We start from the raw sequence: 15,861 nt of genomic DNA, 5'->3' as shown, positions 1-15,861 counted from the left end.
ACTCAACTTTGTTACTTGATCAATAACTTAAGACATTGCTTACGACAACCCCCAGCAGTCAAACTTGGATTAGAGAAGCACTGTACTTACTCTGTATCCAGTTTTTTTGGACTAGCAATTGTCTCTGCACTGCTACTAAGTTCATTGAGAACAATCAATGGATAGATGACATTCTTCTCCACAAACAGAAGCCACACGTGAAGTTTCTCAAACCACATCACAGTGGCTGCATCTAATAACAAAGCAATATTAAGTCAAGAAGACCATGTCACTTAATGTATAGAATAGTTCAGCAACGTGATAAAAAAGGAAAATCTTACCACTCAAACTCAGCTCTACTATAAATAATATATGAAATCTAGTACTTCAATCAACTGTCAATTTCTATGAATTCTGAGACACATTCAACTTAGATGTAACTTAAGTTTAGATGAATTTCTTTTTAAACTTAATTCCTGAAACCTAAGTTTTTTAATCGTAACTTTTCCACATTTATGCCTATAACTTTTGGAGAAAAGGTTACCGTCTCTTTCCCCCAAAATATAAATGATCTATTAAATTATCCATTTTTAAAGATACAAACACAGAACAGATACGAAAGTATGACATGTTTGGGTTCACACACTTTGTAGGAGTTATTTTCATTGCCAGTAATACTTTTTCGAGTATTTTAGTATCTAATTTCTCTGGGGAAAGTATCTAGGCTATGCTGAGGTTCTCCGACCATCTGAAAACAGTGTCACCCGGCTCCAGGAAGTTCTCTAGTGAATCATGTTTTCCTTTCAGTTGCTAAGATAAACTCTGCTAATGCCTAGTACTCCTACTAAGTCAAAAGTGTTCTATTGACTCAAAATTTCTAAAAATGTAGACTAAATATTTTAAGATAAGAAATAAACAATATGATCACTGATTTACTTTAATGAAAACTGCTTTTTAAAACAAACCAGATATACTTGCTAACATTTATATATGAAAGCAATACTAACAGTTACCCATCAAAAATAATCATTGAGTTGCTTTCCTTATGGTAAGAATGGGTAGGTTCTTACAGTTTCATGTCACTTTCCCTTATTACAAGAGCACACGGTTTTTAAAAGGTCTGCACAGTGCCATTACTACAATCTACAAGTTGTTTATTTAATTATCTCTCCAGGACCAAAATGGTGATAAAAATTACAGTGCCACAATGCTTTAAGAAATTTTGTTGAAAGGCCCAGGAAATTTGCTTTGAGAATGCAAAGTCAAGTTTAGTATAGAAATCTTTCAAAAGCTTTGAAGTTCCCTAAAGTTAATTTACCTCCCAACAACTGAGGAATTTAACTTCTACAGTAATTCATTAATTGAAGAAAAACCTTTGAGGAAAAAACATTGGCTTGTTTAATCACTGGTATATAATAAACAATGGCATAGATATTAACTTTTATTATTTCTCTAAAATGAGGAAGTATAGTTTATGACAGGCTGTGGAGCCAATGAACAGGACTGAATACTTGTAACAGGAAAGAAAAGTCAGGATTTAAAGTGGCAAGCAAGAAGCTTGACTGGCCTTCTACTCCTTTTTAGTCATTTTATACATCATCCCAAATATAAATGAATAATAGCAATTACAAACATTTTTCACTTCTTTTTTCTTGCTGAACTCTTTATCTACCCCTCTCTGGTAGACAAAGCGTCTCTGTGAAAACAGGAACAAAGGTCTCTCTATTCTCCCTATGCATTCAATTAAAAATATTTCAAACAGGCTGCCTGCATATGGCAAGGAAAACTGAGGGAAAAGATAGGGACTGGAAAGAGAAGTCAAGGACACACACGAAAGGGTTAACCAATGAGAGGTCCGTGAAGAATAATTTTGAGAATTCTGTGGAAAGTTGGGATTGTAGCACTGACATTTACACTTCGACTGGAAGGAAAGCATCTTGCAAAAGGTCTGACTCATCACAGCATCAAACCAAAGCATAAGACACACAAGCGAAAGTGTTACTTGATGTGACCTACTTAACTGTCACCTGTCAACAAAGTAGAAGAAAAAATCCCTAGTCTTAAAAAGAAAACTGTTGATGACAGACTTACTTCGAACCTCATACTGATTATACTCCACCGTCTTCAGCAGAGGGTGAGAGAAGCAGTGCCAGGGCAGCTGCTTCCGAACTTGAGGCAGCACGTAATGGGTCACAAAACCTACGAAGCCCACCAGGGCATACAGCACGTACTTGAGCGCAGGCTGCAAGGAGAATCAAGTTAGGGAAATTAGAAGTGATTCTAAGAGCCACAGGACAGCCTCTGCTTTAACAGTTCAACTTGAGTCCACTTCAGAATCAAAGAACCAAACATGTGTCCACAGTTAACATTTTTATATTATGTAGTTTTCTGATGAATCAGCTATGAAAGTTAGTGACTGTTCATGTATTATCATGTACTTAAAATTAACTACTTTCTCTGGTGTCTCACACTGTCAGTATACTCAAGAGTGGCCTGAGGTGTATTGCCTGCCACTCCGAGAATGTTCTATGTTTCTTGTAGAGCAATGCACTAAATTGTTCTAACTAGTACAGATCAAGAACATGTAAGTCTATTAAGCGAAAAGCAGAATAGGATAAACACAATGTATTCTTTTTCTGCTGTCTTCACATGGTTTGGAAGAGAGTTCTTATGTATGACTAAATTCACAAAAAAATCAAGTACTACCTTTCAAATGTTCAGATAGAAAGTCTTATGTTTAGAAACCAAAAAGGCCTATATTTGGGCCCTGAAAACACACTGGACCTTATTAGCTTGTGAGGTACTCAGGAATTAACAGTTCAAATTGGAAGAGAAGAAAAAAGGCAAAAATGTTAAAATTAAATAATACAATCTTGGCTTCTGGACAAATGAAATAATAGAGATTTATTCTCCCACATGAACCAAAACAGAATAAGATATATGAACCAATGGTTTGCAATATGCTAGACATAAGGAAACAAACAGTGAACCCTCAGAGAAAGGAAACAGGTAAGGCCAATATTCAGTTTACTGCCCTGAGGGTTTCCAGGTTGTAGTGCAGGGAGGGGACCCATGTGATGTCTCCTGAGTTGAGGAGATGGAACTGTGAGCCTGGAGAGACCAAGGCAGCTAGATTCACCAGACAGACAGTGCACCAGAGAAAAGTGCATGGAGAGGGAACTTGGAAGCTCTGCTGAGGGTCTTCAAAGAGTATCTACAGGGGCCAGAGTATTCAGGGGACTCAGAACATGTGTGTGAGAGGAAACTACACATGGCCAGAGAAAGAACCACACCCAAGGATTAGAGAGAATAGTACCCGGGCCTCACGCAGGGCTGGCCATAGTGCCTGTTCTCACACATCAGACTGAAAAACTCAAGATTCCCAGGGCACTGGTCAGGGTGCTCAGCAGGGTGTTGCCTCAGTTGTGTATGGGAAGGGGGAAGAATATTAGCCCTACATTAAACACAGCCTTAGTCCCAATTAAGCAATCTTAAAAGTTAGATCTGAGAGGATCAAACTGTTAACAAATAACTTAACAGTGTCCCCCCCCAAAAAAGTTTAAGAATATTTCTAGAAATACAAAAATACCCAATACCTAATAAGGTAAAATTTATAACGCTTGGTATCTAATCAAAAATTACCACACATGCAAAAAATCAGAAAATTATGACTCATGGAGGAAAAAAAAACAATTAATCAAAACCAACCCATATGCAGCACAGAAGTTAGATTATGAGACAATGACATTAAAAGAGTCAGAAGTGAACTCTGTATGTTCAGAAAGGAAAATAGAGGCATGAGAAAGATAGAAAAGACCTAAATCAGACTTCTAAAGATGAAAACTCTTAAGTTCTGAGATAAAAAATACACTGGATAGGATTAATCGCAGGTTACACATTACAGAAAATTAGTGAACTAACAACAAAGCAATAGCAATAGAAAGTATTCAAAATTAAACACACAGGGGAAAAAAAGGAAATCAAATGAACAAAGCATCAGTAAGTTGTGGACAAATTCAAGAGGCCAAAGATATATGTAACTGGAGTTCATAAGGGTGGGGGGAGGGATAGCAGAAGAGAAGGGAAAAAACTTGAAGTAATAATGACCAAAATTTTCTAAATTTGATGAAACCAGGCCACAGATGCAGGCCATACCTCAAGTAAAAAACATGGAGAAAACCATAGGAAGGTACATCATAATCAAACTGACAGCACAGAGAAATACAGGTCTGCACAAAAGAACCAAGAGCACAGACAAGGGCGATGGCATGGCCGACAGCTGGGCAGACTGCACCGCAGGGGCACCAGCCACACGGGCCTGACTTAGATGATGAGTTTCTAGACTTCCAGGGGAACAGAAGGAGACTGCTGGGGGTTTCAGAAGGGGTGCAGGCCTGAGGGCATACTGTGGTCTTGAGTTCAACTTGGCTCCCATGGTCGTCACTTGCTGGTATTTATGTCTGCTTGCATCCCCTTCCACATTGTACCAGGGTTGCCCTCTGTGACCAGTTAATACAGAAGGAGTGGTGGTGTGCAACATCAGCCATTCCGTGAGGAAGACTCAGGCAGTCTACGGTGAGGCCCACGTGGCGAGGAATGGAGTGAGCTGTCTGGCCAATAGTCAGCAAGGTACTGAGGCTTGCTAACGGCTTCAGTTGACTGCAGCCACTTATGATTGTAGCATCGTAACACATGCTGAGCTGGGATCATCTAGCTAAGCCAGTCCCAAATTCACGATCCAGAGAAACGATGAGAAAGTAAGCACTTGTTAAAACCAAACAAAATGCCATATTTTGACATTATGAACAAACAGTACAACCAAATCAGAAATGAATCCAAACCAAGTTACTTTCCCCCAATCCAAAGAACAAAATCATTCCTCACCTGCAATACTGTGAACACTGTGCTTACATGAATAGCAAAATACAGCACACCAATTACAATGCATACTACTAGGTCAGACTGTAAACGCTCACTCTGTGGAACAAACAGAATTATCAAACATTACACAAAATTTTAAAAATCTTTACTCCCAACTGATCAAGTTTAAGAAATAAATTTTCAATGATCCTATTCTGTAGCACTTACAGATACTCCTTACATAACAATAATTAACTGTAATAAGTCTTATTTTCTTCCTCAAATCTTCATATGTTGGCCGGACACTGCAATACCAAGTGACTTAAACTAAACTTAACCAGTCCCACACAGCGTATAACATATCATAACAAAGTCTTTTTAAAATGAAGATTTCTTCCCCTCACTGGTCTGTAAGTTTTACTTTTACATATGGGAAAAGGAAATGAGATAAAGTTACTGTATGTTTATAGGGTATATATCCTTTTGGATAACAAAGGTGTATTTTCACTGGCCTTCTGAAATGTTGAAACCGTACGCACAATGTCCTATTTTACTTACTGGATTTTGGTTATTTTAGTGGTTGCAGTAAAACCCAGAAACTTCTTGATATCTTTGGTCATCAACTGACTCACAGATTTATGCTTTTAAGCTAGACTCAGAAATATCCTACTATATTTAACATGAAATGTCCTTTGCTAGTATGGAAACTCAAGTCAGAAAAACTATATTTTATCTTGAGGCAGTTTTGTACTTTTCTAAAGTTTTCTAAAGCATATGTGAACAGCTCAAGTTCAGTGAAGGTAAATATTATGGCTAATTCAAGACCTATATAAATTTAGTTGTTCACAAATGAAAATATGTAAGATAACTTGGAAAAAGAACATTTTATGTTTTGTCCCATAAAACAGATATGAATCTGTAGAATTCATTTTTTAAATAATTACTAAAAGAATGCAGGTAACACTAAAATTCACTAAATTAGAAAATTTTTAAAAATCACTACATTTACTTAAGTATATTAAATTAGTACAGGCTATTGTCCTCTCCTTCAATCTGGAAAATAAACTCACACACACTTTTCAGACTTGAGAAATAAAACATGCTAGAAGACCAACAGATGACTTACAAGGACATCGTTTTTATCAATAAGAATAACAACAAAATAAATCTAATTTATGTTAATAGCCATCTTTCAAATCCTAATTTAAGTTCAATAGGATTAAGAATTCTATAAATAAAATAACTTAATTTCACCTTACCCAAAATGAATGATTAGCATACTATTCAACATGGAAAGAATCCTTGAGGACTGATTATTTCTTACATGTTAAAATTGGAAATAAGATCATCAACCATGTACAGCTCTCTCTAGTTTCTCCCCAATTACTAAAATTGTGTTACTTCAAAAATGATCATGACAAACTGTCTAAAATTTACAATTTTAAAAAGCTAAAGATTTTTAAAAGCTAAAACTTACAACAGAATTTCTAAGTTTTTCAGGCAGTGGATCTTTTACTTCAGACAGAGGGTCTTCTGGATTTTTCTCTTCTGTTTTTGGAAAAATCTTGGATTGTACCAAGGAGCTTTACATTAAAAAAAATGAGAAAATAATTAATTTAAAAATACATTTATAACCTAAAAACTAGTACTTCATAGCAAATAAAGTTTATGATAGAAAACCAAGTAATCCAAGTATATTTAATCATTAGCAAATGACAAATTCTAAAAAGTTTAAGATGCCACAAATAAGCATACAATAACAGTATTTTTATTAAAATATAGTTTTAACACTCAGGAAAGAAAAAGCTAACAAAATCTCTCACAGCCAGTGGTGGTCAGAATGACCTGAAGTTAACATATTTTGAAACCAAATATAGACAAGTTAATAGTATTTTGATGAGGCACTGAGAAAACAGATCTTGGAAGTTAAATTTGAAAGAAATGCAAACTTGTTTAAACTTCTTTAATTCAATAACAACTGATTTCACTTACAAAAGTACAGATGGATCACTGCTTTGTCGGCTGAGATGATAGGACACTGCCACTAACAAACCACAAAAAATGGAGAAAAGTACTGGAACATGCTGGCCATCCCAAGAATCCTGTTGGAAAAAAAAAAAAGTTTGACAGAACAATACACTCCTAATTCATAGTCATATAATTCTTTATGTCAATATTTTGGAGAAAGATAACTGAATTCAATAACCTTTTTAGCCACATTATTAACTGCATTTTATTCCAGATAAATTTAATGTTACTACTTTCTGATGAACTAGAACCTAGCCGCTAGATCACCTCCAGATTTCTTTTGGTCCTAAAGCTCTACTATACACCATGAATAGTACATGTGTTTCTGGTATGTGTTGCTGTCAATTTCTTTCATATTTTAAGTGATATTAAGTTTACAGCAAACTACATTCTCCCTTTTGAAAAACAAAAGAACTTGGTGTAGCAAATTTCTGATTACATATAATGGAGTAGGAAAAGGCAACACATGGTACAACACATTAGGCAGACAGACTGCTGACATTTGGTGTGCTACTTCTTGATGCCTTTGTTCATATAACATGCCACTCTATCCTCTGGAGCACTGAGCAGATAGTCCGTGTTTCCTGAATGAATGAACTGCATATTACTAGAAATAAACAATACAAAGGCTGGCTTCTAAGGCCAACCAAACATGTGGGTGTGGATATCCATGTCTGCTTTGCTCACCGCAGGATCTCTGGAGTCTACAAGCATGGCACCTAGTATAGAATAGGTAACACTGGTAAAAGGAAACAGTTCTTAACAGTTCTTAAGTATGGCCTGAGAGGTAAACACCTTTGTCTTCCTCTGAGGATTCAAGAAGGGAGAATGACAGGAATGGGTAATCAAATGGTAGTTTATTATACAACTTGCTTCTTCTTTTTCCATTTAATAATAGTCTTGAAAATTATTCCACAAAGCAACAGAGAGATTTCTTTTTAATGGCTACATGAAAATCATCATCATCATCATCATCATATTATGTGTTATCACACTACGTGTCGAGCCCAATTCTCAGATCTTTATAAATACTTCCTAAATAATTCTTACAATCATCCCTGGAGATTTGTACTGTTACTCCCCAATTTATAAATGAGGAAATTAAGGTACAAATGGCTTATATAATTTGTCCAGTTAAGTGGTAGAGCCAGGAACTAAACTTCCTGAGATGCCTGAATTCACTGAGAAGAAAGTTACACAATATGTGAAGAGTTCGAGAATGAAAGAGAGTTATATAAATACATATGAAACACAGTAAAGGAGAAAATGAAATGTATGCAGGAATATATTTGCATGGTGATAATAAGGTGAACATATTAGGGGTATGAAGGAGACAAGGAGACTGGGTTGGTAGACATGTATGAGGTGAGAGGTGAAAGAAAGTTAAACCTACAACTTCCACAAAGTGAAGTTCATGAATAACGCCTAAAACTTGACAGAACACAAGAAGTGGGTGTGTAAATTAGTTACGGAGGGATATGGGAGCAAATACCAAAAGAATATGCTCAAAGAATTGAAAAGAGGTAACTCTGAGTAAGGGGTAAAGGGGTGGGGGGCCTTCCTGGTAGTAAGTCTTGTAGAAATATTTGACTCTTTAAAAGATAAGCATGTACAACTCTGGTAAGAATTAAAACTAAAAAAATAGACATCTAGCACAACCACTTTGGAAAACTGGCAACTCCATTTTAGGTATCTACCTAAGAAAAATGAAAACATATGTCCACAGGAAGACTTGTACAAGAAAGTTCATAGCAGCCTTATTCATGATAACCCTAAATTAGAAAGAACTCAGATGTTCATCTCTAGGACAGTAGATAAACCATGATCTATTCATACAGACAAAATAAGGAGGATTTAAAACTAAATAGGATACTTAATCTGCAATAAAAAGGAACAAACTATTGATACACATAATGTAGATTTATCTCAAAAATACATTAAACAAGACACATCAGCTACAGAACAGTAAATATGATACAATTCCATTTATATGAAGTTCAAGAACTGCAAAGCTACAATAAAAGCACCTGGGCAGAGGGGCTGGGAGAGAACAAGAGCAACTTTCTATTGGTGATGAAACTATTTTATATCTTGATAGTGGTGCATATTACATAGGTGTGTGCATTTGTCAAAACTTATCAAAGTGTGTACACAAGATATGTGGAATTCACTGTATATAAATTTTGCCTCAATTAAAACAAAACAATATTTAGAAAAAAACACAAAATGCCTGTATCTGACAAATGCTTGACATTACTTTTTATTGTTCTCAGACAAAAGAAAAACATACTTAAATTGGCCTCAAAACGACTTATCTTGTTCAGTAAGAATTTGGAATAATCATGCATACAATGTAATTCAAAAATATATAAGTTGATAGTAACTACTACCTTCATTGAGTACTAACTAGAAAAACAAAGAGCAAAACAAACCCAGCCACCTCTGAGTTTTTAATAAACTCCTGATTCAGACTGGGAGGAAATTCAGAAACTATGAAAAACAAAACCACTTAGGGAAGTTCACCTTGATCAAAAGATTAAAAGGTAAATTTATTCTACACACTGTAGCAGGTCTGAAAGTTTCTGCTTTATCATGTAATGCCCAAATTCTAGTAATCTCTTAAAACTATGTAAACATCTAGAAAGTATACACATATTAATAAGAAGCACTAAAACTGTCTTAGAAGAAACATTTTAATGTTTAATAAGCTTTAATGGTTAAGGAAAAACAAAAAAGTAAACACAAAGAAAGCAGAAATCAAAAATGATAGATGTAAAAGTCTGTATTAGCGGATAAAAAGAAAAATTAAACCATTACTAAACACATGCCATAATGCCCCTCACTGAGTCTAACTGTCCATCAGTAACCTCTATTATCAACTTGCTGTGTATTCTTCCATAAATACTCTATGTATATACATGCCATCAGATGTATTACAACACACACACACAAAGGAAACATCCAGTTTTTGGCATACTGCCTTCTTTTTTATTAAAAATACACACACACAAGAAAATGTGGTATGTTTATGTACACACACACACACAGGAATGTTATTCAACCTTAAAAAAGACAGAAATCCTGTCATTTGCAATAACATGAATGAAACTGAAGGACATTATGCTAAATGACATAAGCCAGACAGAGAACAACAAATACTGTACGGTACCACTTATACGTGGAATCTTAAAAAAATAAAACAAAAAAGTCAAACTCATAGAACAGGAAAGTGGTTGCTAGCAACTGGGAGGTGGGGGAAACAGGGGAAGGTTCATAAAGGAGTACAAACTTTCAGTTATAAGAGGAATAAAATTTAGGTGGGGGATGGGCAAAATGGGTAAAAGGGGTCTAAAGGCACAAACTTCAGTTACACGATAAATAAGTTCTAGGAATATAATGTACAGCATGGTGACTATAGTTAATAATGTTGTATTGCACACCTGAAAGATGCTAAGAGACTAAATCTTAAAAGTTCTCATCACAAGAAAAAAATCTGCAACTATATATGGTGATAGATGTTAATTAGATTTATTGTGATCATTTTGCAATATATACAAATACTGAACCATTATCTAAAACTAATATACTGTTATGTCAATTATGCTTCAATAAAAAATTAAAATAAAAAATTTTTAAAGATGATTAAGGTCTGAGGATCTAAAATATAACATAGTGATGACAACTGATAACACTGTATTGTACAAATAAAATTTTCAGAGAGAGTATTATTTAAATGTTCTCACTAAAAAAAGGTAAATATGTGAGATGATCAAGGTGTTAACTAGATGGGGGAATCCTTTACAAAGCATATGTATATCAAATTATCACAATGTACAGTTTAAATATCTTATTATTTTATTTGTCAACTGTATTTCAATACAACTTGGAAAAAACTGTATGTCTTGGAAATCATTCCACATTTACACACAAAAATCTGTTTTATTCCTTTTTATGGTTGTATAGTATTCCACTGTGTGGTCATACCATAATTGATTTAACCAGTTACAAATGACAGATATTAGGTCATTTACAGCTTTTGCTGTTACAAACACTGCTATAGTGAAATCTTTGCACATAATTTTTGCTCATTACATAATTAAATCTGCAGATTTATTACATTATAATGGGGAATATCTAACACTAAAATAGTCTAATACAAGTGCAATGGCCAAGAAAGAAAAGACTTATCTTCCTTCCTGTCTTAGGACACAAGGTTCTGGCAATTCTACAATTGTTGATCTTCTGTATAATTATAGTTAAACAGGCCTTTAGAAACCTAGAAAACCTACTATACTGTTAACTTCTAGGACTGCAACTTTCAAATAATGACCATTTATCAAAACATGTTCTCCAAACATAGATCTAAATCCTTTATACAATAGGATGGTTTATAGATAGCATACTTGGGAGAAGCTTGGATTTGGATCTCATTACCTCCAGTTCCTTTGTGGGCTGAAGGTCATCAACTATCTCCCTCTCTACTCAATTTTCCACCTCTCCTTTTAAATACAATCAAATCTCAGATTTTTTTTTTTTTAATAAAACCCAGAAAACAATCCCCATCATGCACAGGTTTTCCAACTATATTCTAGAAAGAGTAGAATATATTTTCATAGTATCTATTCAAACTTACATTGAGCTAGCTTCTTTAGCCAAAATACCAAATAAGCTATTTTGTTAAAGTCACCAATATCCTATTAATTGCCAAATTCAATAAAATTTTTTTCAGACTGTATTGCCTCTGAAGTTTCCTTTGTCGGATTCTTGTCTATCCACTGCTTAAATATTGGCATTTCGCAGGGTTCTATCCACATCCATTTTCTCCTGCCAATTCAGACTACCAGTCTTTTTCTTATACTTTATTTAACCAGTTGATGAATTCTAAATCTTTTAATCATTACCTTAAATAACTTAAATAACTACCAGAGTCCCCAAATACTTTCATTGAATCCAATTTTAACTAAGTTCCTCATAATTTCAAGACTGTAGCACTAGAGTCTCCCTACTTCTGATCCTTTCTGTGTATATCTGAGTCTCCTTCACACTGGGGTCAAGTAATCTTTCTAAAATGTAACACTGATCATTTCCTTACTTTACTTCAAATATTTTGATGGTCTTCCATCCCCAACCAATAAGTTCAGGAAAAAAGATACTTCATAATCCAGCCACTGCTTACCTTTCCAGCCTTACTGTAGGCCACCTTTCCTCATGTACCCAAATTCCCAGAGATTCCAAATTGTATGCTGTTTCCTGGACACAACACACTTTCTTTATAACTCTATGGCTCTTCATCCCTTGTTTGAACTAGCTAATTCCTATTGTCCTTCAAATTTTGGTTAAAAAACTACCCCCTTGGAGAATCATCTTTAATCCCTTTGGGCTGAATAATGTACTATTTGTATGCCTGTAACATTCTGTTTTCACAGCCTTCATCACCGTCTATTAAAAGCATCGGTTGACTTGTTAATCACAGTTAACATATAAGCAACTTAAAAGCAGGAAATGGTATTTAGTACAGAACAGGCACACAGTAAGCACAGTAAATGCTACTGAATAAATGAAGCAAGGAAGGATCCCAAGAGTCACTTTTCATAGCCCTTTCAATTCTATCATTCTTAGATTGTCTTGCATCAATCATAAAAAAATAATCATACCAGGCGTTGAGAGTTGTTTATGAGAAATCTAAAATTTTTACATTTACAATTGGTGATAATTGTTTAAAAACTGAACTAATAAGGCTCATCCAGATCCTTCTAAACCAATAATGACATTATATTTCAATGCAGTAATTTTACTAGAATGTATCTTAAATTGAAGTCCTTGAACTTGTCTTCATATGTTTAAAAAAAAAACCTTGATATAAACAGCAGTTACATGTATTCTTAACTAGAAATCTAATTTTAGTATATGTGCTGCTGAAGCGACCACTCTTAATTAGAAATCTAAAATTAATTTCATATTCTGTTATTTTCATACCTACCTCTACCTCAGACCAGCCCAGTTTTTAATAATGTTTCTAATATTAACATATGATTATTGCATGAAAAGATTTTTTAATAATGATTAACTATGAAATTGCTTTCAAATTCAAAATAAATGAGAATGATAATAATGTTCAACATATGAAGACCATGGAAAATTAAATGAAGTGGTACTAGGAAAAAAAAATCACTATTAGTCAATTTAAAACAATTTTCATATGGAAAGACAGACTTAAAGACAAAACATACTCCATGTGTTGCTCACCTTTAAAGCGCCGTAACACAATCCATACAGTAAGGCTACCGCCACAATGCTACAGATGAAACTGTACAGTGCTGCAAGCAGGCTCGTAGTGGCTAGAGAGGAAAGGAAAAAGGAGTCAATATTTATAAACATTTATGGCAAAAAAGGTATCTTAAAAGGTCAATGAAAAGTATTAAAACTGGTGCAATACTGACTATAATTAAATATCACTTGTTTGATTTACAAAAAATTCAGTTTCATCTGTCCTTTCAAAAAATTCTGAAATGACAAAGGTTTACAATCAACAATTTCTGATGCAGGATAAAATATATTCACCTTGGAGGTAATATACAGCAGAAAATAGTTATACCCATATTATGCTTCAAGAATGTTATTTTCTATAAGCATGGGAAAATGAAGCTCACAGAGCCCGAAAAGGAACTAGAATTGTATTAAGTATTCACTGAAGATATTAGTCTATGTAAACAGAACTTAGTGTTACCCACAGAAGTAAATTTATATTCCCATGTGTAAATTAATTCTCACAAAAAAGTATAGATCTGACTAACTACTAACAATAATAACAACAAAAATAGATCTAATGGGATTACTGATAATAAGGAATAGAGGATGGCTAAGATAACTATCCTTTATTTTTAAAATATGAATTAGACTTTCTTTAATAGTAACTTTCTATGCTGATCACAAATATAAAGGAAAAAATTTTCTTTAGGAGATATTAAAAAACTAACACCTTGCACAAGTTTATAAATTATAATATGATGACACCCACTATTATAAATTACCTACACTAAACCCTCTCCATAGTATTTAGATGAATGTAGCACCTGCAATAGTCCTTAAATACTGAAATTGTTTTCTACTCATTAAGCTGTGCTGAAGACCAGCCCAGCCTTAATTCACGCTCCTTCAAAAAATTCTCAAAACATTAAAAATGCTCTAGATACATAGCAAACAGAAAAAGCTTAGTTCCTATTTAAAATTTAAACCATAATACCAACACTTTATCAGCAGAGATAATTTCAGTGCACATACTTGGAAGACATGGACTGCAAGTGTGAAGTATGAATAGAAATAAAGTGTTAAGTTCAGTAATTTCTTTCCCTTTCATATTTTTTTCTCTAGTTGTACACTCATCTTTCAGTAGAATGTTAGATGGTTAAACTAAATAAAGGTATATTTTAACCACAGTGGTTACCCAAAGAGTTATTTTCAAGTTCTGTAAAACATTATCTATTCCAGAGTAATTCTGGTATGATCTACTTTATTTTGAAAAGAAAATATACATATAACAGGGGAATAAATTTTTAAGTATATCAATTCACACCCACATATTCTACTCTAAAAAAAGAGATATTTCTAAAAATCTTACTTAGTAAAATGCTTTTACTAAAAGCATTCTGATTTTGGTGTTTCCATTCTAAAGATAAAACAAAGCTCTGAAACCAAATATATAGACATATTAAATGCTTATAGTGGTTCAAAATCCAAATATAATGCCAGGTATCTGAACTCCATCTATTTGGGATAAATGATCTTTTATAAATATTTCGTAAGTCTAAACAGGCTCCACATAAACTCACTATAACATTTACTTTTAGACAATAATATTTTAACACCTTTACAAATCAACTCCATTATTCCTGGATCTTTCACTAAAGTAGCAGACTTGACTATTTTTTCCTATACAAATTAATTCCTATTCTGTCTTTAATTACTAAATAAGTGTCTTTTCCTTTCTAATTTCAATTCTAAAATGAAAACTGGAAAAGCATTTTGATGTTCAGTTTATTACATAATGATCTGTAAAAGTAATACTGTAATCTGTAATTTTCATAAGGAAGTACTCACCATTACCACCAAAGATATGAATATCCAATTGTTCACAAAGGTACATTACAAATGTATTCACCTGAGGCAGGAGACCAATGAAAAATACTATTGGGAAACAGAGTGTAAACACTACAGAAGGAAAGAAAAGCAAAGTAAAAATAGTTTATCACATCCATCCTTTTGTCTACCTAAAATCATAAAATAAATAATAAAAAGAAACCTGAGTTAATATAAATTATTAAGCAATTTTTTAAAATTACTTAAAACTACTAAGAAAACTTCTTAAAATATACCATTTTAAATTATTTCTCTCTATATAACTGCTTGAATGTTAAATAATCTTTTCAACTATAAATAGTTTTAAAATAATGTCAACCATTTTCACATAATAGGAAACTGAGATAACGAATTCAAAGGAAATCCTTCATTGCACCTGCTTTAACAGAAGAATTACAGTAATATTTGTTCATCATTAGCTACTTTCATTCCTATTAGCCTTACAGTTTTGTTCCTGACTGAGAGGATTACAAAAAAACAGCAACATAAGCCCATTAAAACTAGTAATTGGTCTATTTATCACTGCACGGTTTATATATAAATAATGTTATGATCTAAGGTACATTAAGGATGACTCACCTATAACTAAATCCCTGGCTGATATAAGCACCAGCGGATTGGTGAAAGTTATTCCATATAATTTGAACTTGGTTGTAGTGAGGTTTCTGCTACCATAATCCAAGAGCCAAATAAGACCACAACACAAACAGAAATAAACTGGTCTACTGTAGGCAATGATACGATTATGACCCTGAAAATGATATTAAAAAAGAAGTCAGTTTAGTTAATTTTAAGAGTCACAACTGGCTACTGAGACCTTTGATGGCCTATATTCTAAGGATTCAAAACGTTTCCACA

The 15,861-nt window shown here is 33.7% G+C and overlaps 1 protein-coding gene across 6 annotated transcripts in view; it reads right to left on the bottom strand.

Annotated features, from left to right (window-relative positions):
* PCNX1 (pecanex 1) overlaps positions 1-15,861 on the bottom strand; it is a 183,506-nt gene that overhangs the window by 67,044 nt on the left and 100,601 nt on the right. For all 6 annotated transcript variants that reach the window (XM_064486077.1, XM_064486078.1, XM_031453981.2 and 3 more), the window contains 8 exons: positions 15,583-15,754; positions 14,965-15,075; positions 13,114-13,205; positions 6,832-6,941; positions 6,317-6,422; positions 4,864-4,956; positions 2,071-2,221; positions 91-232 (listed from right to left, as the gene is read on the bottom strand). In XM_064486077.1, coding sequence (XP_064342147.1) covers positions 91-232; positions 2,071-2,221; positions 4,864-4,956; positions 6,317-6,422; positions 6,832-6,941; positions 13,114-13,205; positions 14,965-15,075; positions 15,583-15,754 — 977 coding nt within the window. The remainder of the gene's footprint in view (positions 1-90; positions 233-2,070; positions 2,222-4,863; positions 4,957-6,316; positions 6,423-6,831; positions 6,942-13,113; positions 13,206-14,964; positions 15,076-15,582; positions 15,755-15,861) is intronic.

Source organism: Camelus dromedarius, chromosome 5 (genome assembly GCF_036321535.1).
Source record: "Camelus dromedarius isolate mCamDro1 chromosome 5, mCamDro1.pat, whole genome shotgun sequence".
In the NCBI taxonomy this organism is placed as follows: Eukaryota; Metazoa; Chordata; class Mammalia; order Artiodactyla; family Camelidae; genus Camelus; species Camelus dromedarius.
Note: the sequence above shows the minus strand (reverse complement) of the source record. Positions and strands in the feature narration are given on the sequence as shown.